Source organism: Hemicordylus capensis, chromosome 2, assembly GCF_027244095.1.
Source record: "Hemicordylus capensis ecotype Gifberg chromosome 2, rHemCap1.1.pri, whole genome shotgun sequence".
Taxonomy (NCBI): domain Eukaryota; kingdom Metazoa; phylum Chordata; class Lepidosauria; order Squamata; family Cordylidae; genus Hemicordylus; species Hemicordylus capensis.
The window spans coordinates 159,276,297-159,299,295 of NC_069658.1; the positions used below are offsets into that span (position 1 = coordinate 159,276,297).

Genomic DNA, 22,999 nt, shown 5'->3' on the forward strand with positions numbered 1-22,999 from the left:
TTATTACTCAGTTATTGTTAGAGGGGGGTACCTAGTTCAGTTCAGGGGGACTTGATTCATTTACTATTTTCTTTGTAAGCCTTTTTGTTTTCCTTCGCTGCTACTTTCTGTTAACTCACAGGGGGAGTGCTGAATGGAGTTGTAAATCCTGTTGGGTTAGCCAAGAACAGATTTATGATAGCTAAGAGCTGGGCTTAAATGTCAGGTTTAGCTGGGCAGGAGCGCCAGGATCTTCACAGATCCCGGCGCTCCACACAAGCAGCCTAGCCCATGAAAACAGCCTCTATTATATATATTTTTAAATTTTAATGTGTTATTAATGTGTTTTGATCTATTATGATTTTATCTTTTTATGAATTTTAAATGTGTTATGTTATGTTTTTAATTCTGTACACCGCCTAGAGATTTTTATACTAAGCAGTATATAAATTCAATTATTAATAATAATAATAAAACTAGTTGACGGGAGACATGGTGTGTTTCAGCCCTTTGGAAACATCACACATCACACACATAAACCAGCAAACAAGGCTACTGAAATTGCCTAGACATTCCCCAGCTGCAGCAAGTGCTTGATAGCTATTGATCATACATCTAAGGGAGAATTGAAAGTAAATCCAATTGAATGTATTTATTACATTTTTATCCACAGCGCTCAGGGTGATATACAATATTCCTCCTCCCATCTAATCCTTAGAACAACCATGTGAGACAGAGTGAGAGATGGTGAGGGTTAGGGCAGTGTTTTAAATTGTACTATCTCACAGGCAGCAAAGCCACACATTCCTCATTCTCCAAACAGTGCATCCCAGCCTCGGAGATTTCATTTGAAAATCTACTCAGTTCAACTTGGTATTGCTGCCCAGACTAAAAGGGCCTCAACAAAAATGTCAAGGTAAGCTAGATTGTTAACTACAAAGGTAGCCAGCACTGCCTAGCCATTTCCTGTCTTTGAAACCAAGGATCTCATATCTCTCTCACCTCAAAGAAGCAACTACTGCTAATGATAATGGGGCTTCTTTTAAAGTATCTGCATATGATTTAACCACCTGGAGACATACCTCAATTGTGTACATTTAGAGGAGATTTTTGCTCTCAGCCCACGACCTCACCTTCATGATCATGCTATACATTCAGGAGGTTCAAAATAAGCTATGTGAATTTATTTTGGCAAGCAGTCTCTCTTTACCTTTCCACCTTTCTGCAGTGACTCCTGTCTCCTTTCCAAGCCTACAAGTGTCATTGCAAAAGGGGAGGGAGGAGTTGTTAACAGCACCCCATGCATGCCTCTCCATGAGAATGTCTTCAGCTAGTGAATATGTTTCTGGAAAAAAGAGCCTGCTTGCCTCAAAAAGAGGATGAGGCGTGAGGAGAAAGGAAAGACTTTCTCCACAAGCTGCAACAACTGGAAAAATGTGGAATTGGAGGCAGAGACTTTCCAGCACAGATAGAAAGAATAAACAAACAGAGGTCTGAAAATTACATGGCTCATATAATTAACAAAATGGGATGGGATACCGAGCAACACACCCACGAATCATTAGATACTTTTACTACTGTTGTAGTCATGAGGGTCTCACAACAACCAGCACCTTCAATCTAGCACCCTGTCAAAAGCTCACAGAGAAGCACTCAAGTTGGAGATGCAATAAATATATTCCGACAGGAGAGTATGTGTGAGCAAGGGCACAATCCAGAGGGAAGTCATCCTACAGAAGCCTCACAGAAAAAAATGGCACCAGTATTGAGGAGGGAAGTGCAGAACATTTCAATGGTGAAACATTTTGACTCGAAACAGGCCACTTTAAGCTCGAAACAAAACACCCTCTTTTAAAAGGGCCTGTTTCAGGTTCGGAACAAAACAACCCAATTTCGATCAAAACGTTTTGACATTTTGAGCGCCATGTTAGAGGCCTGTTTTCCCCTTGTTGATTGGTTTCCTGGCACTAGATTCTGATTGGCTTGAGATCTCATTGCTTCTTGGTTGGCTTGTTATCATAGAAATCAAGTGTTGTCATGGGCAACTGTGCCCCCATTGGCTGAGGGGAGGGGGGACAAAAAGGAGGGAGTTTCAAAATGTATTCAAAGTTACTAGGAGGCAGAGAAAGCCCTTATGGTATGTCTCTTGAAGAGGATACATCAGGAGAGGAGGAAGATAGGATTGATTTTGTGTTTTTCTTTTCTCAGCACTGAGTATAAATACGCTGTGCTATTGCTGCTATAACTATCTGGTTTTGGTGGATCTCAGATTGACAAAGATAAAACTTGTGTGCCTGACTTCCTTGAGTTGTGGCTTGTTTTGTTTGTGAGATAGTGTTGTGGTGAGAAATGGACAGTGGCATCTCTCTCTCTCTCTCTGTAATATTTCTTGTTTGTTTGTATGACATATTTATATACTGCACAAAACCTACATCTCTGGGCGGCTCTGATTGCTGTGATGAGCTCCATATCTGGCCTTGAGACTAACTTGTGCTTCACTCTGGTCTGCAATCTGCATTGCTATGTTTTGCAATCTGCATTGTAAGGTGTAAGTAAAAATGTGGCTGAGTGGCTCTAGTTGGGCATATGGCTATGCTTGCTTCTAAGGGTGCTGCTGTGGCAGCTGTTGCAATGCTGGGAAGTAAGGAGTCATAAAAGTGTGTGTGAGAGCAACTTGTGCCAATGATGTTACTGCAGCACAGGGACTGTGGCTGGCAGTGGATTCAGGGTCAGTAATTTTGGGGAGGACTATTTTTGGACAGTGTTTGAAATGTATGTTCTGTGTTGGGAGGGACAAATTCCCTTTTACTATGTGCTTCTGCAGTGTTCTTCAGGGCAGGGCTGCAAAATGCATTGCAAACTGCACTGCAAAACTTGTCTGTGCGCACTCTGTGAGTGCATCTTGTTCTGACCAAAGGGAACAATGGGGAAACTTGAAACACCCCATTGTTCCCCATGGGTAGCTCCCAGGGACACCAAAGTGGGTTGTGTTGTAGGGCATAATAGGTGCTACCATCCAACCCATTAAAGAAACAGGAAAGCAGGCAATTTTAATTTTTTTTCAACTTTCCCCCCAAACCCCCATAGAACCTGCACCAGGCACCTACTTTCAAAATTCCCACCCCGCATTGTTGTGCCACCACCATGGTGTCCCACAGCCCTTCTCATCTACTCAGGGGTGCATCTAGGTCCAAAAGCAGCCCAGATCTGAAGGGCTTTGAAGGCCCCCCGCTGCGAGGCCCCCCTTAATTTTTTTTAAAAAAGTAAATTCCTGCTACCGCCCCATTGCTGCTCCTGTCTCCAGGGAGGTGGGCTCCAAGTGGGTGGACTCCCCAGAGCCCTGCTGCTGCGCCCATCCTGCCACTGCCCCACACCGATATTTTTTTTAAAGGAACGTCAGATTGGACACTTTGGGAATAAAAAGTGTAGCTTCGTTCTTACCCAAGCTGGCTAAGTAGAGTCCCCGTATTCATAGCCAGTACAACTCCAACGTAGCTATCTAATGACGCAGCAGGAATGACTTGACTAGCAAGCCAGAGGTTGCCAGTTCGAATCCCTGATGGTATGTTTCCTAGTCTATATAAGGCAGCAGTGATATAGGAAGATGCTGAAAGGCATCCTCTCAGACTGTGTGGGAGGAGGCAATGGTAAACCCCCTCCTGTATTCTACCAAAGAAAACCACAGGGCTCTGTGGTCACCAGGAGTTGACACCGACGGCACACTTTACATTTACACCTTCAATGTAGAATTTTCATGTTCAAAGACAGAATTCTAGATGCTTGTAGGGGGCAGCATATCTTATCAAACAGCTAAGTTCAGAACCAGAAAGTCATTCTCCAGAACTTGCCAGGACTTGCCTTCCCAGCTCCAGCTTCAGAACCTTCAGTAAGCAAAACCTCTGATCTGTGCCCTTAGTTGATTTTTCCTTGTTACTATTGGGGAAAGGTTGTAATGAATTTTTCAAAACAGAGGATTATGCTTCAGCATATAACTGAATTCTATTTTAAAATTAAACCAACATTTTTAAAAAAATTAAATTTAAAATACATTATTGTGTTCTGTCTTAGACAGACATAATTTTATTTTAAATTTTACTTCTGCTTCTGATTCTTATAGTGTTTTATCATAGTTTCTCTTTGTACACCCCTAGATCTACTTTTACTTTTAATATTTATTCACTCCGATACTTTATGCTGGTCTAAGACTGTAATAAAGTTTGATTTGATGTGAAATACATTATCGGACAGCAAAAAAAAACCCCAGAGTCAATTTCTAGAGTATAAGGCTCACACTTTTAAATGCTACATTTCAGGCACTATATATAAGATCTGCAACATATTTAGAGCAATGGTGTCATTTGTCACTTAGTGTATATCTGCAAACTTTGACATAGTTTACATTTTTATGAACAATAAAATTTGACTAGGACTGGTGAGACCTGAGTTCAAATCCCCATTCAGCCATGAAACTAGCTGGGTGACTCTGAGCCAGTCACTTCTCTCTCAGCCTAACCTACTTCACAGGGTTGTTGTGAAAGAGAAACTCAAGTATATAGTACATCACTCTGGGCTCCTTGGAGGAAGAGAGGGATATAAATGTAAAATAAAATAAAATAAAATAAAATAAAATAAAATAATAATAATAATAAAATTTGAAATCACCATCAGCCAATTACAAAAAGTAGCTTTACTGGGAACAGCCTATATTCTGCGACGATATCTATAACAACTGACAATAAAATTCAGCCATCCCAGGTCCTTGGGAAGGACTCGATGTCTGGATAAAACAAACCAATCAATAACACCTGTCTGACTGTGTAAACAAGAAATAATAATGGTAGAATGTTGACACAACTCCTCATTTTAACTAAATAGGCACTACAGTACCAGGATAATAACAAAAGGTTCTGCTGCAGGGGTTTCCTCCATGATAGAAGTTCCCTCTCCAGTTGCAGGATAGTTTTTCCGTTCTACTGAACAAATGCTGATTTTGTAGGGTATTTGTAGGATAATGCCTTAAACCTTGTTTGATAGGAGTTACTACACACTGCTTGTCCAAATCAATAGTATTACAGTCTTCAATAACGTGGCACAGAATTTATGTTCAAATACAGAGAATACTATCCCCATCTTAGTACCACAGATTATTTTGCATTTGGTGACAAAGCCATCATCATTTAACAAATATTTTAATTTTGGGTAAGGGCTACTCCTCCCTGCTGCCACCGCTTAGATTCTTTGATCCATCTGAGACCAATATCACAGTCTTATAACTTGTGAGGAAGCTTATTCTTTTAAAAAGTATTTTCCCAATCTGATCGGTTGCTCTGTAGAATGGTGAAACACTTCTGCTGAATGTGGGGGAGGAAAGAAAGTGTTCTAGCACCTTGGTAACACCGAATTAACTGGTTTTCAGGCACATAGAAACAATGGATTGGAAAGGATGACCCTGGGCTGTGGGGCTTTGGGGGCTGCCCATAGCCTGCCCTTTCACCCTCGCAGCCCACTCCCTCCTCCACCTCCGTAGCCCAGGAATTATTCTTGGTGCTATTTGCTGCAATTTAGTTGAAAGCAGCCTCTTTTGTTTGATCTGATTGGCCATTCCTAACTCCCCATGCAAAGGGGTTGCAAGGTCATTCCCGTTCACCTTCTTGCTGCTGCTTTATCTCCTCATTTTGCAATCTGAACTTTGATGGCTGCTGCTGCTGTTGCTACTGTGATCTGCATGTAGGGGTTGGAAGGGAGCCTTGTATGGATGAGGTGGGGGTCATGAGAGAAGCAGAAAGTGAGGAAGGAGCATGGAAAAGGGAGCTAGTGATCAAAGGATGGGATGGGAGTAATGGTGGAAGCATGCAAGTGACTGCTTTTTGGAAAATGGGTGGGTAGATTCCTTCAGTTCTGCTACATGGCCTTCTCAGCCACAAATGTGTCCTGCTAATTAAAGTCTCTCCAGCACTACAAACTGATTCCCGGTTTGCCTGAGTTGGCGAATTCCTCCAAGTAAAAACCCCGCCTAGACCTGGCACTTCAAAGAAACAATATGGGGCCATTCGCATGACCTACTGGGAAGGCAGGTGGGTGAGGGGGGGGGCTTTGCAAACCTTGCCTACCCCGCCCCACCCCCAGATGATCATGCAGTGCTTGGTGGGAGCATGGAGCTGCTATGTACTGCACAGAGCAGGGTGGGTTGCTCTGAAGCCGGGACTCGTCCTGGCCTCCAGGTATCCCACAGTGCACCACGCACTGAGTGTGGTGCACTGGGGGATCCCCCAGGGGACGGGAGCTCTAGGCCCCTGTCTCTGAGTCAGCGCAAGCTGCAGCTCGCGCTGACACACAATTCCCGCAGCTGGGTGAAGGGTGCGCTTGTGCCCTTAAACCGGGCGAAGAAATGGGCTGTGGTGCTGGGTTTGGCACTGTGGGCATTCAAGCCCAGGCTTGGCTGCTCATGAGAACAGCCTCAATGAGAGACTTTCTTCTGGAGGCAGAGCATCCAGCAGATTTCCTGTTTTTAAGAGGCAGGGAATATAGACCTCTTACATAATGATCTCAATGGACCGCTGGTTATTATTGTAAAGATATTTGATAAGTAAACATATCTGCTTAGCAGAGAGCTCTGTGTAATTCAAAGGCTTGTATACCTGTAGAGCAACCCAGGTAGTGGGCCCAATTAAGATGTGTGCTGAGCTATTTTTATTTTATTTCTCTTGTCCTCTGACTATATATCAAATATATCTATGTATCTATATAGACAGTATATCCTCTGACTATATATCAAATTATTCAGCAGCTGAAGGTTCCAAAACCACTACCTACACAACATTTACTAACTTGTTTGTTTACTTTCATATTCTGCTACATTTATAGCTCAAAACAATGTACATGGTTCTGTTTATCCTCACAGCAACCCTGTGAGGGAGGTTAGGCTGAGAGATGACTGGCCCAGAGTGAGTTTCATGGCTGAATGGGAAATTGAACTCAGGTCTCTCCCGAGCCTAGTCCAACATTGTAACCTTTTAAAAGGCTGCATGTATGTGCATATCCTTATTACACTTTTAAAGAAAAGTATTTGTTCTTGTATCTGTGGTCTCCCTTGTTAATCTGCTACACAACATTACACATGGGAATGGCCCCAGCTTCTTTGGCAAAAACTTGGGGGTGGGGTGCAGAGAAAGGAAAGGAAGGTGGGGGGTTTCTTCAATTCTTGTCTGTGACCCACTCGAACCTTGCTACACCCTGCTGGTTTTATTTTACTTAAGCTTACTCATCTGATATTCAACAAGTGCTTTTCAGTGTATTGGTTCCAGGTTTCAACATAACATAATGCTTCTTACATAGATGATGTTTTGAGATGTTTTACAGTTAAGATTCCTTCTATGTGGCCTTTCTCTTTTAGGGCTAGCAATAGCAATAGCAATAGCACTTACATTTATATACCGCTCTATAGCTGGAAGCTCTCTAAGCGGTTTACAATGATTTAGCATATTGCCCCCAACATTCTGGGTACTCATTTTACCGACCTCGGAAGGATGGAAGGCTGAGTCAACCTTGAGCCCCTGGTCAGGATCGAACTTGTAACCTTCTGGTTACAGGGCGGCAGTTTTATCACTGTGCCACCAGGGGCTCCAGGGTTAGGGTGCCTTGGTTTGTGTAGTTCAGACCTGCCTCCCAGCTGAGGATTTCCAGGTCTTTCCCTGAGCAAAAAAATGGCCTTTCTTTTAGAGTGGAGATCTTTCTCTGCCTCTGCCTCGGATCTACTCTCCTCCCTTCCTCAGAGAAGTCCCTTTCTTGCTCAATGTGATTTCACTTGCCAGCAGAGGCGCTCTTATCCCTGGGCCTCCAGGCTGAAGTCCAGGGCCACCACACCCTTTTTAGTCTCCCCTGGGTGGTGTGGTCCCATTAAAAATGTCTTACTGTTCATAGGGGTGGGGATGCCGGTGGGCGGGGGGCTCCAAAAGCCTTTAGGCCCAGGCTCCAATATGTCCTAGGTGCACCCCTGCTTGCCAGGCCTCAAGACTCGCCCTCTCACGTCCCTCCTGACAACCCACTGACAACTAACGGCTTCCCCTCTGCCTAACAGTTTTCCCTCCATCTATTCTAGTCAGGGAGGCTGTTCTCATGAGCAGCCTGGGCTTGGCTGGCTGTGAGCACTGCCGGGGTCCATGTGGATCCCAGCTGTGGCTTGGTGCCAAACCCTGAGCCAAAGCCTGGCTGCTGGGATTGTGGGTCAGCGTGAGCTGCTTGTGTCGGGCACCTAGAGTGCCTGACCCCTGGGGGAATCCCACAGTGCACTGCGCCCTGCTCCACGCTGCATGGGGCAGTGGGGATTGTGGGGGAGCGTGGAGCACCAAGCCAAGAATTATGGTCTGGGGAAAGCAAGGTTTACAAAGCCTTCCCCCTGCCTGCCCGGTAGGTCATGTGAATGGCCCCAAGGTTTCTCAAACTGCCTGCAGGGGTTCCACCGCTGCAGCCTCTCCTTGTCACTCAGACCCCTTCAGCCCTTTGTCGCCTGCACACACTTACATTGTATTACAACACCACAGTTTATAGCATGAACATTGAAAACACATATTTGTCACTGTAAATACACAACCAGTGATGTAGTTGCCAATTCAGACGTGCAGAGGGCGCTCTCCATGACAGCCCCCATGGCCATGCCCCAACCCAACAGCCAGAGAAGCCGAGAAGTACCAGGACTCTACCCCTGCGCGTCCCCCCTCTACTAAGCAGTGAAAAATGCCAAACACCACAAGGCTCATCAATAGGTCTGAACCCAGGCTGCTCTCTGACTCTTCCTGAGAAAAACCTTCTGCCACCACAGGCCCTCTGAATAAACTTAGACTTGCACTGTTTTTCTAGCACATTTGAGAACACATATCCTGTTTTACACACTTTCCTTCAGTGGACAACCCAAATTGGGTTTTCTTGAGCCCCCTGTCTCTTCCTTCCTGCAGGGAACACAGGTCTTAAGAAGGCCCTGGGGAAGGTGGGAAAAGGGCAAACTCAACATTTCTCTTAGGCCAGAGCTGGCCCCTCAGGAGCTGATGTTACAAACAACTCTGGCCTGAGCTCTCTCCTTCTTTTAAAAACGCGGTGGCATGTTTAATGCCACTTACTGGTATCAGTGTCTTTAAAGTGGAAATTTTAAAAGCTGTAACCAGTGGGTATAGCCTCTGAGTACACACAGAATACTTTTCTCCTCTCCAAGCCACAGACTCCCCACGTAAGTGTTATTGTCCATTCTTGCTGTATTCTCTATAAAGTAGGAGAGAAACGGTTATTGGCATTCTTGTTTCAAATACACAAATATATCCTGCAGGATACTGTGAGTCTTTCCTCACAACTAGCCTGGGCTTAGCTGCCCCTGAGAACTGCCGGGATCTATGTAGACACCAGCGCTGCTGTGGTGCCAAACCTGGCTTTCAAGCCTGACTTTTGGCCGGGGTTAACAGAGCGAGTGCTCCAATTACCCAGGATTGTATGTCAGCATGGGCTCCTTGCAACCTCCGCTGACTCAGAGACAAGTGCCTCAGGGGAATCCACCAATGCACCACGCTCAATACACTGCTGCACTGTGGGATTCCCCTGGCTTCTGGAACGCCATGGTAGTCGCCACTGCAGCGATTGTGTGCGTGGTGGTGTGGCTGGGGCCAGTCTGGGATCATCTGCAGGGAAGGTAGGCTTAAGCCTGCCTTCCCCCCTCCCCTCTTCCTGATTGTGTGAAAGGGCCCTGTGTATAATAATATCAGAGTTCCATGAACACAGTCGGTGAGACAGACAGGATGGTGGGTTTATTCACACACACCCTTTTATCAAGGATTGATTCATTATTTTCTCTATAGTTTTTTAAAAGGATCTTTACGTTGTTTCCAAACTACTGTATACATTAAATAACGTTGTTTATATTCTATTACACTGGTTAGAATGTTCAGCACTTATGATAGTAGAATGTTGAAACAACTTCTTCATCTTAACTATAATGGCACTACCATGCCAGTGATATAACAAAGTACCAATTAAATGGAATTATGGATCTTTTTTTGGCTAACACTCACCCTAATCAATTTGCTCCCAACTTTCCTTCTCTTTCCTGTCTATTCATGGTACAGGAATGAGTCAGATGGGTTACCCTGACTCCAAATGGTTATTCAGTAAGAGGACTAATTGGCTTAAGAAGCCTGCTACATCCTCCTCTTGCAAATCAAAAAGCAAAGTTGGATCTACAACGGGGAAACCATGTTCTCTGGACATGGGCCACCAAGGGAGAGAGCCACTGCACTCACTTGCCATTCACTGCTAGTTACAGCAGATACCCCCCCCCCTCGAATAAGGGACACAAGTCGGGGGGGGGGTTGGGGCGTGGCCATCTCAGGGGTGGGGCCCAGCCTGTTCAGATCTCTAATCCATCTCCACTGCCAGGGACCAGCTCACTTTTTCATAAACAGCCCACTTTTTCTGGCTACCTCCTAGCCAGGAAAAGAAAGGAAGCACCATGTTGCTGCAGCCAAGCTGCCACTAGACGACAGCTCGCTCGCTATTTGCTCTCCATTCTGCCCCGTCCCCAACTCACTGGCGCTGTTGGCTGAGCTCCAGTTGCAAGGCTCCTCTCCATTTCAGTAAAATCCTCTCCAGAGGGGAGGAGCACTAAGCAACAACAATCCCACCCAATCTTCTCATTAGTGGCTGGCTATGTCCTTAGACTCAACCCACCCCACGCAGTGCACGCCTTCTGCCCTGCCCCTCCCTGTGCGGCCCGGCCTGCCACTCCTGCCTCCCCTCCCCTCCTCTCCTCTCACATTGGCCTGCACCACTCTTTCTCTCGGGCACAATCTCCACGCGGCGGAGCCAAAATACGGGAAAACAGCTTCCCGGACAGCACAACCCCCACCCCCGGAAATAAGGGAAGTCCCGGGTGATCCAGGACTGTTGGCAACCCTACTTCACTGGCCTCTGCGGCCCCCTCTCACTGCCACCATCAGTGTCAGGGAAATGGAAACTACAGCATTTAGATGAACACATTTGAATAGTAATATCTTGCTTGTATTGATACAGAGCATGGATACAATGATGTTTGATATAAAATGCATCTCATTATTATTCTCCAGTATTGCAAGTTGTATTTCCTTTATAATGGGCAGCATCCACACTATGATTAAATCTCATTGAAACTAAACAGAACTTAAGTTAGTCATGATTAACTTGTCTCATTGATTTTAATATTCCTAAACAGTCTGGATGCTGCCCAAGTAAAGGCAGATATTAGCATAATGAACACCTTATATCATGAAGAAAAAAAAACACCTTTAAACAGTTTTGAAAACAATTGTTAAAACCAAAGGTCACACACATTTGAATGGATCAGATTAATGGGTGTATTTCAAAATTAATTTAGATTATATGAAGGAAAGCCTCTTAACTGAACTAAATATATTCCAAGATACTACTTTTTAACCAGTTTGCAAGAGAACAAAATATGCAACAACATGATCTCATCTGTGGTGGAAAGTCTAAAAAGACCATTCAACATTTCATATTGGAAGAGCCCGAATCTGGAGAGGTTGTACACACACTTCAAGCATGCAGAGATTGCCATGGCCTACATTTCAAATAGGCATAATCCAAGGAAAGACAAACCTCCCTAACTCTACTACTAAGATCTCTGCATTCTTTTACAAGCTTATGCCACTGACTGTTTATTCATTTTATTACCTCTATTCAGCTCCAACAGAATCATTTACTGTGGCTATTTTCTCTAGGATCCAGTCCAACTAAAGTTACCTGCACTTAATTTCCATTGAAATCAGTGGGGCATAAGTCCCGCTGATTCCCATGGGGCTTAAACACAAATAATTTTAGTCAGATTGGAGTCTTTATTACCACCTAATATATATCACTATCTTTTTGGAAGGACAATGGGGGATCTATTCTGCACTAGACTAATCTTGTTCTGAATTCCAAAAACCAACAATACCTTTGGAGTTAAAAGGATATTTCAACAGCACTTACCTTGGATAGTACTCCTGTTTCTCAAATGAATGATTTGACAAAGAAATACACGACAGATAAATGGATACAACTGGCCAAACACATACTGAAACACCAAAAATATTAAAACAAAAGGTCACACACATCTGAATGGATCTGACCAATGAGTGTCTTTCAAAATTAATTTAGATTATTTGAAGAAAAGCCTGCGGAAATGTGAAAATGTTCTGAAATGGGTGGGGAAATAATTATCTGTGCTCAATTTAAAAAAAAGAAAGGGGGGAAAGGAAGAAGAGAAAGAAAATGTGTGCCTATAAAAGCCACATAAAATGGGACTCTCACTAGAAAAATGAGAGGAAACTCCACCACACCTGGTGTGTTGTACATGCTGACAGAAGGGTTGTTATAGACCGCCGATTCCCCGAGCAATGTGTTATAAGGGTTGTTAGTGCCATGAGGACGAAGAAGAGCATTGGTTATAAGATGATTAGCCATGGCTCCTGGAACAGCCCAATAGAAAGACAGAGAAAAAAGCAAAAAAGGTCAATCAGGCAAATGTGATTTTTTTAAAAAAAGAAGCAAAAAACAACATTCAGACTGACAACAATTTCAACAGCCCAGATTAAAAGCAGCCAGCTAATTTGACTGGAATGCTAAATGCCACCAAAGCACAACCAATGCCACTGACAACAAAAACAAAAATGGATTGATGCAATGCTAAATTATCCCTCCAAGATGTCCCCAACTAGCTGCTCAGAGTGTAAACGCCACATATGCCACAAATAAATGATGATCACACACTCTCTACAATGAGAAATACCAAAGGAAAAGTCAAAATAAAATAAAATAAAATAAAATGACTGTGGAAATGGTACACTGAACACTCGTTAAAGGTCAGTCATGATTTTTCCTCCAGATTTTGGGCTCTTTTGCTAAAATCCAAATAAAGGCTGTTATTTTTAAATCCCTTTTGGAACCGTTTATTAATATCAACAAATAATGTTTTCCAAAAACAGTGTAATAGAATGGTTCTGTACTTCTTACCAGATATGCCCCTGGAAAGGACTTTGTAATGACATTCCTGTGTCAAGAATGGCTGGCACAGGAGTATACCATACCAAACCAACGCTCAGATTTTGTGGTTTCTCATCCACACTTGCACTCCCTTTCTTGGGACAACCCACAAACTGATAAATTGCCAAAATATTATTCAATGGTAAAAATATCTGCTACAGGTTGAGAATCCTTTATCTGGACTGCTTGGGACCAGAGGTGTTCCGGATTTTGGATCCTTCTAGATTTTGGAATACGTTCATAAATGATATATCTTGGGCATGAAAGGTTACTGGTTTTTTTTCTCCAGCAACCCCTGAAGTTCCTTCCTGCCTTCCAGCCAAGCTCCTCCCCACTTCCCCTCTTGCAGACCAGCTTGAGAAGCATGTGAGTGAAAGTGCAATCCCATTCACAAAACCGGCTTGGCTCCGCCACGAAGGAGGGCTCTTCCCCCGTTCGGAGCGCCATTGCAGAAAGAGCCCCGGGTGCTGCTTTGCCTCCTTGGCCCCTGCCCTGCCTGCAAGTGCCCTTAAATGCCCTTAAATGCTGCCAGCAAAGTGCCTGTCCATGTGGGAAGGGAAGAGGAGCTGAGGCTGAGGAGGGACCAGGCAACCGCCATTGCAGATGGAGATGCGGGTACTGCTTTGCTTCTGTGAGTTGTGGGTGCTCCTTAGTTTGGGGGTTTTTGCTGCTTTGCCACTGTTAGCTGCTGAGTTGGGGCTGGGATTGGTTTGGGGGCTTTGTGAGTGGTTGAAGCTACAGGTCGAGAATCCAAGCAGAAAATACAAGCAGGGTTTGTTTTTTCTCTTGGCGTGGTGTCTGGATTTCAGAGCTTTCCAGATTTCGGGAGTCTGGATAAAGGATTCTCGACCTGTAGTTTTAGACAGAGTTAAAACCATCTCATTTGGGCTCAAGTTCCAAAAAGCGGGGGAACCGGAAACTGAAACCTAAGAGGCTGATGCCACAGATGTACATGATCAGTAATGATACTGTGCAATGCCACAAATTGTGCTTGCTTACAACTTGCTCTCTATGTGCCAGAAATGTCCTTGGTTATTTAGGCCCAAGATGGAGTGCCTGGCACTAGGAAAGATGCCTCATTTTGTCTTGGTCCTGTAGTGCTTTATGAAGCATTTGAGCCTCACTGTATTGCAAGATGAATTTTCCTGAGAGTTGCCCTGTGCCTGTTTGTTGCTTGCAGGGCAGGTTAGGGAGCTCCAATCTAAAATCCTTTAGCTTCCTTATTCTGCCTCAACACAAAGGAGATTTTATAAGGCACTACAGGAAGGCTGAATGACAGCACCATCCCGTGCTTGTCCCAAGATCAGGACAAAGGTTTTAGGTTTCCTCTCTTCAATCAGCGACCATAGAATATAGAAAATGCTAAAGACCATAGCTCTGCACAGCATTAAGGGAAAAGTACTTGTCACATAGTCTCTAAAGGATTCAAGAGTCTCTAGTGTCTTCTATAGTCTATGATCCTTTCCAGTTCTGTTTTTTAAAACCCCAGCTGGTGTGCAAAGTACCAGAAGGGGAGGAGGGTGGGTGAAGGGGATCAGACAATACCACAGGCAGGGAGGCTTGCCCTGGTGCTCCAGATGGATGATCACATTGCCTGGGGCAAAGAGAACTCCTGCTAACTGATGAAAGAGTTCAAGTTTCTTACTCTGGAGTTGGGACTGCAACTTAAATCAGATTTCCTCTAGCAATGCAGTAAGGCTCCACAGAGCTCTATGGAGAAATGTCTTTACAATGGGAAAACTCCATAAGCCAGTGATCTTCACTATTTTTCAAGTAGAGGTCACTGTAGCAAACAAACCACCAACCCTCCAATGTAAGAGCCATTTCTTGATGCAGTGCTTTGCTTTCCCCACCATTGGGGTGGGGGTCGTTTTAAGAGAAAGAGAGCCCTTTCAAATCCCAGGGACATCTTGAAATGCATGCATGGAGTATTGGGAAGTGTAGTCCGTCCAGGCACTTTCCCCTCTAAGGTTTGTGAGTGAGGAGAAAGAGTTTACAGAGCTGAGAATGATTGGATAAGCTTTGTGAATAGGCACTAAATCTTGTGTGTGTGTGTACATGCGTGAGTACACACACACACACACACACACACACACACACACACAACCTACAGATACCAAATTTTGCAAACACAGTCATGCTACAGAATGCACTAGTTTTTGCACTGGAATATGTTGGGTCAAAGATGTATTTATTTTAGCAGAAATGCTGGAGATAATGATCATGTTTAAACTGTTATTTTTCTCAACAGATTTTTAACGCTCACTAATCAGATCAACAATTCCCAAACAACATCATGCTCGGGAGAAGCAGATCTTTCTCAGATCCAAATGTACTATGATTCACATTTAGCAGCAGCAATAGCAATAGCACTTACATTTATATACCGCTCTATAGCCGGAGCTCTCTAAGCAGTTTACAATGATTTAGCATATTGCCCCCAACATTCTGGGTACTCATTTTACCGACCTCGGAAGGATGGAAGGCTGAGTCAACCTTGAGCCCCTGGTCAGGATCGAACTTGTAACCTTCTGGTTACAGGGCGGCAGTTTTACCACTGCGCCACCAGGGGCTCATCTATCCATCTATCTCATCTTTACCATCTATCCAGGGTGGTGTGGTGGTTAGAGTGCTGGACTAGGATCGGAGAGACCCGAGTTCAAAACCCCATTCATCCATGATACTAGCTGGGTGACTCTGGGCCAGTCACTTCTCTCTCAGCCTAACCTACTTCACAGGGTTGTTGTGAGGAGAAACCTAAGTATGTAGTACACCGCTCTGGGCTCCTTGGAGGAAGAGCGGGATATAAAATGTACTACTTCTATTACTACTACTAATATCTATCTATCTACCTACCTACCTACCTAATTCTCCTAAACTAAATGCAAATTACGTTCTGTTGTGTGTGATAATGTTTCTGGTCAATGACCGAAATAAAGTATGTATGTAATAACAATATCTATCTATCTATCTATCTATCTATCTATCTATCTATCTATCTATCTAATTCTCCTAAACGTACCTGCTGCTGATCCCATGTGTGGCAGCTCTCGTGAGAGTTCGTGAGCGAGCTGCCGATTAGTGACAGGGACGGGCAGAAAGAAACTGCTGGCCAGGAGAATGGCCAAGCAGCTGGGGAGGAGAAGCGGCGGCCTGGCCACTGAGGGAGCAAAAAATGGGGCTGAAGGGGGGGGGTGAAATGAAGATGGGGTGAGATAGGGAGAACTAGGGGTGCAGGTGCGCTGCGCCAGGTCAGCTAGTATATAGTAATTACTCAATAAAATAAATGTTTGAAATTGAAACTGTTCTTTTACTTCTCTTTTGCAAGCACATTATTAAAAAACTATGTGACATATACAGGTGGCCCTCAAATATCATGGGTTCATTTCCTATGGTTTCACCCATTTATAAGGCACCCCCCTATATACCAATTTTAGTTATTGCGGGGGGGGGGGGAGTTTCAGTTGCAACACTCTGCAAGCTGCTTTGCCCACCTCCAAAGTATTCTAATTCATTAGGATTCCCCTTTGTATTTTCCTCTGATTGGGTGAAAGCACTGGAAGCAGATGCTGTCAAAAAGGAAAAGGGGAAAGAAAAAAGAAGGGCAAATCCTGATTGGCTCTTTAGATTAAAATATGCAATTTATGTATAATTAGCTATGCTGATTCTGCAATGCAGGAGTACTGGAGTCTGACATCCACCCTGGGTAAAAGGATTCAGAGGAAGCCCCAACCAACAGAGAAGTGAGTGCAACAAGATTGGGACAGGGAGGATGCAGAGTGGTGAAGCATGGGAGGATGCAAATTTGTGGGCATGGAGTTGGGGCAGAAAGGTGGAGTGGCACTGCCCACTTTGCCTTTAACTAGGGGCCTCCCCTGTGAGAACATAACAGGGTGCTCATAAGCAGTATACCTTTGATATAGAACCTCCATATTCAAAGGCAGTATGCATGTGACCTCACCATCCTCGCCACTGCCTTGTTTTCCCCTTGCAAGTAGGAACATAGGAAATTGCCATATACTCAGTCAGACCATTGGTCTATCTAGCTCAGTATTGTCTTCACAGACTGGCAGCGGCTTCTCCAAGGTTGCAGGCAGGAATCTCTCTCAGCCCTGTCTTGGAGAAGCCAGGGAGGGAACTTGAAACCTTCTGCTCTTCCCAGAGCGGCTTCATCCCCTGAGGGGAATATCTTTTTGCAGTGCTCACACATCAAGTCTCCCATTCATATGCAACCAGGGCAGACCCTGCTTAGCTAAGGGGACAAGTCATGCTTGCTACCACAAGATCAGCTCTCCTCCTCTCTGAGTCTATTTGCAACATTGCCACTGCCTCACATATCTTTGCAAGTCCATTCAACACGGCGCCCCCCACCCCCGCTGCCTTGTATACCTTTGCTAGTCCATTCACCACTGCCTTACACATCCTTACAAGATCCCCAACACTGCATATTCCCTCATTAAGGGCAATTGCCACCTTGCTGTCTGTTGGTTTAGTGAAAAGCCTACTTGCTGTTGCCTTGTTTCCCCCTGTGGCCCTGTTTCAATGCAGCCTTGCTGCCACTTTGCTGGCATCTCCATGGAGGAGAAAACAAAAGCCCATTAAAGGGGAGGAGGAAGTGAACATCTGTTTATAGAAGTGCTTGAGTGTTCACAGATTCTCCTCCTCAAGCAGCAAAGTTTAGAAGCAGGACCTCACTCTCCAGAATTTGCCAGGAATTGTCCTTTCTGATTTCAGAAACCTCAGTGGGCAAAATTGCTGGTCTGTGTTGATTTTACCTGATATGAGGACTTCAGAAGAGGACCTGTGGGGACCTGTTATGAGGACTTCAGAGTTTACCTCTTATGAGGACTTCTGGAAATACTGGTTGGATTTTTTTCAAAACAACACAGGATTATGGTTCAGCATAACCTGGATTGTTAAAAACATTTACGTGGACATTTTTTAAAAAAAGTGTTATCTGACACATACATGGGGAAAAACAAAATGAAAAACAAAACAAAACAAATACCTAGAGCCAATAGTTGTTTTCTAGCCTTTTAAGGGTCAGTTTTTAAACTGCTGCATCACAGCCATTTTTGGAGGGGTGGTGTCACTTGCTACCCAGTTGATGTCTGTATATGTTCAGGCATATTGGAAAGAAAGTTTAAATAAATTTTTTGACCAACAGAATGTTCAGGGTTATAATAGCAGAATGGCAAGGTTCCAGAAGTCTGGAACAAAGCTGCATTTATTTGTGCAGTAACCATGTCAGTATAATAATAGGCTTATCAATAGGCTGCTCTCTGGGTTCTCCTGGGGAAACCTTCTGCCCTAGGCCTCTGCATAATCTTAGAATTGCTTCACCATATCTTAATATAAGCACAGTTGTAAATACAAGTTGTTACAGGAACAACAAAATAACTATTAGAAAAACAACCCCACCTTCCGCAGCAATTGGGTAGAAACCCCCTCATATCCTGGCTCCTCCTGAGGAGAGGTCCTTGTGTGTGGATCCTCTCTGGATTGTGGTTTTTCACCATATATGGTAACACATAGTCTCCGTTACGACCACCAAGGGGACAAGCCCCCAAATTCTTAGGTTTTCTTAGCAGGGGCAGGGAGCAGTCCATGTGAGCCTCCTTGCTTTTCCTTCCCTCAGGGACACACAAGCCTTAAGTAGGTCCTTAGAAGGTGTAGGAAAGGCTGTTCGGTCAGGAGCTGATGATGTAAACTCTACTAGTCTGATGATGTGAACTCCACTTTCTAGTTCTTTTAATGAAGTTATGCTGTGTCCGCTGCTTTCTTTAACTTCCATCAACATTTTAAAAACTGTACAAACAAGGCATAGCCTCTGAGCATGCACTGGGTACACCACCCCTCCTCCATCCACAAGCCATAGACTTCCACTTAATAGTTGACTATATTTCTTATTGTATTCCCTACAAATATAGGCGAGGAGGAATTATTGGCATATTTGTTTTAAATATACTAACGGACTTCAAGCCCCGTGGGATGCTATGGATAATGTTAAGAGTTAAATGAGCACAGTGTTTGCCCTGGCTGGGGTGGTGGTAGATTTATTCTCCCTGCACTTTTTAAACAGGCATTGTTACATCATTTACTCCACCAGTTTGTTCTCAAAAAAACCCTAGCAAACAATAAGGGTCCATGTTTAAACTGTAGCTCATTTGGAGGGCTGGTATCACCTAGCTGACGTTGGCAAGTGTTCAGGCAGAGCGAGCAGACAGTTTTTGATTGTATGACTAACTAGCCAACCCTGCACAGAGCATCTGTGCGCTCTTTGGGGCCGGCAGTTACCTCTTCCCCCTCACCTTCTGCCCCAGTCTCCGCTTCCAGGCCCAGCTGCCTCTCCTCCCCATGGCCACTTCTGCCCACCCTCACTTTCTCCCCCCCCCGCGCTCCTTGCCTCTTTGGCCTTGCCTACCAATGCTCCTGGGTGCACCTCAGCCAATCAGGCGTGTCCACTGCCCAGCCAATCAGCTGAACGCTGGGACGCACATTCCAAGGCACACCCAGGAGAATTATATAGATAAATAGATGGAATTTTCATGGCTTGTAAGGGTAGAATGTTGAAACAACAGTTGAGGTCTATTCACACCAGATTGTGCAAGGTCATCTATTTGCATATAGGTCTATAGTTGCAACATCTTGTGATTGTGCAAGAAGAAGTCTGGAACAGATGTACATTTGCACAGCAACCATCCATTATGTCCTTATATTGGTTCAACAAAATTTACAGTAAGACTGGTCTGGAAGCTGCCTAACGACTGAGAGGGGGGGGGGAAATTAAAAATATGGTTTTGCCAAAGGAGAAGCTGCTGCCATTGGCAATGAAGAAGTTTTTACATGGTACCTGCCCTAAGGACCCAGTGACTTGCTGCTCAGTGTGCACAGGAGGAGAAAGGACTGGGACGATAGAGAGACATCTGAAAATGCAAAAGCATGCTCCTGAAAAACCTCTGGTGTTCAGATGAAAGAGTTCCCTTGCTTTTCTTTCATGGTCTACTGGCATTTCCCCCATACTGTACTGTGCATTTGTTTTTGCATTGCATTTTAACTTCGTTGTATTTACATATACATAAAATCATTGCAATTCAGTTTGATTCAGTCATTCAAAAGCTTTAGGTTTAATACCGTGTTTCCCCGAAAATAAGACAGTGTCTTATATTAATTTTAGCCCCCCAAAATGCACTAGGGCATTTCTGGGAAACAGGGTATGAGAGTTAAGATGCTTTATTTGTACTCTAAAAAGTATGGAAATTGCAATTTAAGGTACCCATCTTAACTTCCATGCTAAATAAGCTGTAGAGACATTTACAGTCTCATATATTATGCTGGTTTTAGAAATTAGGCTCCATGCAGCCACACTTTGCCTTGGTCTTTCAGTTAGATTTTGGTTAGGGAAGGATGTATCCAGGCAGAAATTCAACAGCTGCAACTTCCCCAATCACTTTCTAGAGATGCCCCTGATGAATTTCTGCCTGATGCATCTCTGCATGTAATGGCACAGTGCTTCCCCAAATGCCACCTATTTAGTAAATTTCCAGCCAGATATTCAACACATCCCCAATCTCACCACAATCACTTCCTACAGTTACACCTTATTGATTTCTGTTTCTAACTCTACAAGTCACTGTTCTTACGCAAAATGCTATGTAATGTCCAGGGGCTTTTTCAGACAGTGACTTTACTGTGATTTTACTTTGGGAGGGTGGATGTGCATTCACATATTGGCCAGATTTATCCCAAAGTCCGTGCGATATTTCTGAGAGCACTACACACGACTTGGGTTTTCCTCTCCATATTGGAACCTAGCCCGATTTATGTCTGTGTTAAATAAATCCTCATTTTGCGTTGGAGTATCCATTATGCCCTGAACCCACAGTAAAGCCTCGTGATAAAACCTGCTGTCTGAAAAGCCCCTAGGCAGAAATTCAAGATATGTAGCAGTTTCACATATACTTCATCCAGGGAACCTTTCTCCCCTTTCGTCTCTGGCTTCTGGCAATACAAGGGCTTTTTTGTTAATCAGTTTGGGATGGAGGTGAACATGTTTGATAACTGGGCTCCCTCTTTTTTATGGCTTAGCTTGGAATGGAATAGTTGCTCCCCTTGTTGCCCAATGGGCACCTTAACTTGCAATTTCCATGCTTCGTAGAGCATGAGTGAAAATATAAGGCCATCTTAACTCTCATCTTAGATTAAAAGTTTTTGGATGACTGAATTTACAGGTTTGTTAAAAAGGAAAATCTGATTAGGCACTAGGCACTGTGGAGAACAGAAGTGTAACCTTGCACTTACTCCTGCTGGCTAAGTGAAGTTTCCATATTCATAGGCAGTATACCTCTGATGTAGAACATCTATGTTCAAAGGCAGTCCACTACATTTGTATGCCCCAGCACTCTCCCTACCATCTTGTCAGGCTTCATGTGCCCTTGTAAACACAAATGCCACCGACAGCTTCACAAGCCATCCAAGCTGCTGGCCATCACCACATCCCCTGGCAGAGACTTCCACAAGTACTTCCTTTTGTCGGTTCTAAATTTTCTGGCAATCGTTCATGAGATGACTCCTGGTTCTAGTGTTCTGAGAGAAGGAGAAAAAATTCTCTCTATCCATTCTTTTCACACCATGCATAATTTTATGGGCCTCACACTGAGCTGACACTTTCAATGAGTCGACCCCTTTTTATTGCTCCTTTTTAAAAAGGATAATTGCTTGAATTTGTAGCCCAACATGTTAAAATCAATCGTATGTTTGCTAGCTAAATTAATATTCTTCTTCCACTTAGCCCTCTATTAGTTAGGCTTCTTCTAGGATCTTGTGGATTTTGGATGTCACAACCATATGGGTGGCCTCGTACAGAGCAACTTCTTGTATCTGTCAGAGATGCTGAGCTGTGGGCAGTAGTATCAGAAAGTGTGAGTCCAAACGACAGGACTGGGTGAATCAGGAACACTGTCCAAGTAGATGAACCAGGACTGGAGGGCTGAGGCAGTAATTGGGAGCCAAGGACACACCAGGAGACAAGCCAAGTAAATCCATCAAAAACAAGATAGCTGCGACTGGAGCAGAGGATCAAGAACGTACAGGAGGTCAAAGCTGAGTATCCATCAGGTCAGGAGTGAAAGCCACATCAAAGGTCAAGCCAGATCATCAGTCGGGAGCCAAGAGGGTCAAGTAGGTAATAAACAGGAATTACAAACAGGCCAGAAATCACACCATGAAGTCAGGAGAAACAGCAAGGAGATGTGCAGCAGACCAAGGAATCTTGATACAGTACTAAGGAAAGTCCATTCTAGACAGGAAGCTTCTTATACCTTTCCTGTCCACATGGAGGCCAATGGCAGGCTTCCATGGGCGGGGTTAGCTTGGAGGTTGGATGGGTGCTGCAATGTCATGAATCACCACCAGAGGCCCTGTGGAGCAGAATCCTTGCCACAAGAAGCTCTGACCATATTCCAGTAACCGCAGAATGGGGCATTATGTATAACTAGTCATGAAACCTGTTACATTAACGGGCGCTAGGAGGAGGATTATCAGGCGCGCCGCCGTGGCCTGCTTCTCCGGGCCGCTCGCTCCACCGCCGTTGGCCCCCGCCATGACGGCAGCCTGCGAGTCCCCTCAGCTGCTGGTAGCAGGAGAGCCACTGGCTCGCTCCCTTCCTCGCCTGCCTCCCCCTCACTCTTTCCCCTCCCTTCCCCTGCTGGCGGCGCTTCTCGCGATAGCCGGGAAGGCAGGCACCCTCCCTGCCCGCCTCCCTTAGGCCGCCTACTGCTCTCGGTCCTCTCCTCCTCCTCCTGCCGCCGCCACACTGCCTGCGTCTGGCGGCTCCAGCCTGCTTCTCCCCGCCCTGACATCAACCCGCCCTCGCTCTCTCATTCTTCCCCTTCTCCCGCCCCGTGTGGCTGGCTGGCTCCCTAGTGTGTCCTGGAGTCCCATGGGACTCAACGCCGTCCGTTGC

General features: G+C 44.7%; 1 protein-coding gene across 6 annotated transcripts in view; it reads right to left on the minus strand.

Annotated features, from left to right (window-relative positions):
* Positions 1 to 22,999, minus strand: part of ADGRL3 (adhesion G protein-coupled receptor L3) — a 753,570-nt gene that overhangs the window by 23,586 nt on the left and 706,985 nt on the right. For 4 of the 6 annotated variants that reach the window (XM_053298072.1, XM_053298069.1, XM_053298068.1 and 1 more), the window contains one exon: positions 12,333 to 12,461. The exons of the other annotated variants lie outside the window; for them this stretch is intronic. In XM_053298072.1, the coding sequence (XP_053154047.1) occupies positions 12,333 to 12,461 (129 nt within the window). The remainder of the gene's footprint in view (positions 1 to 12,332; positions 12,462 to 22,999) is intronic. 6 annotated transcript variants of the gene reach the window in all.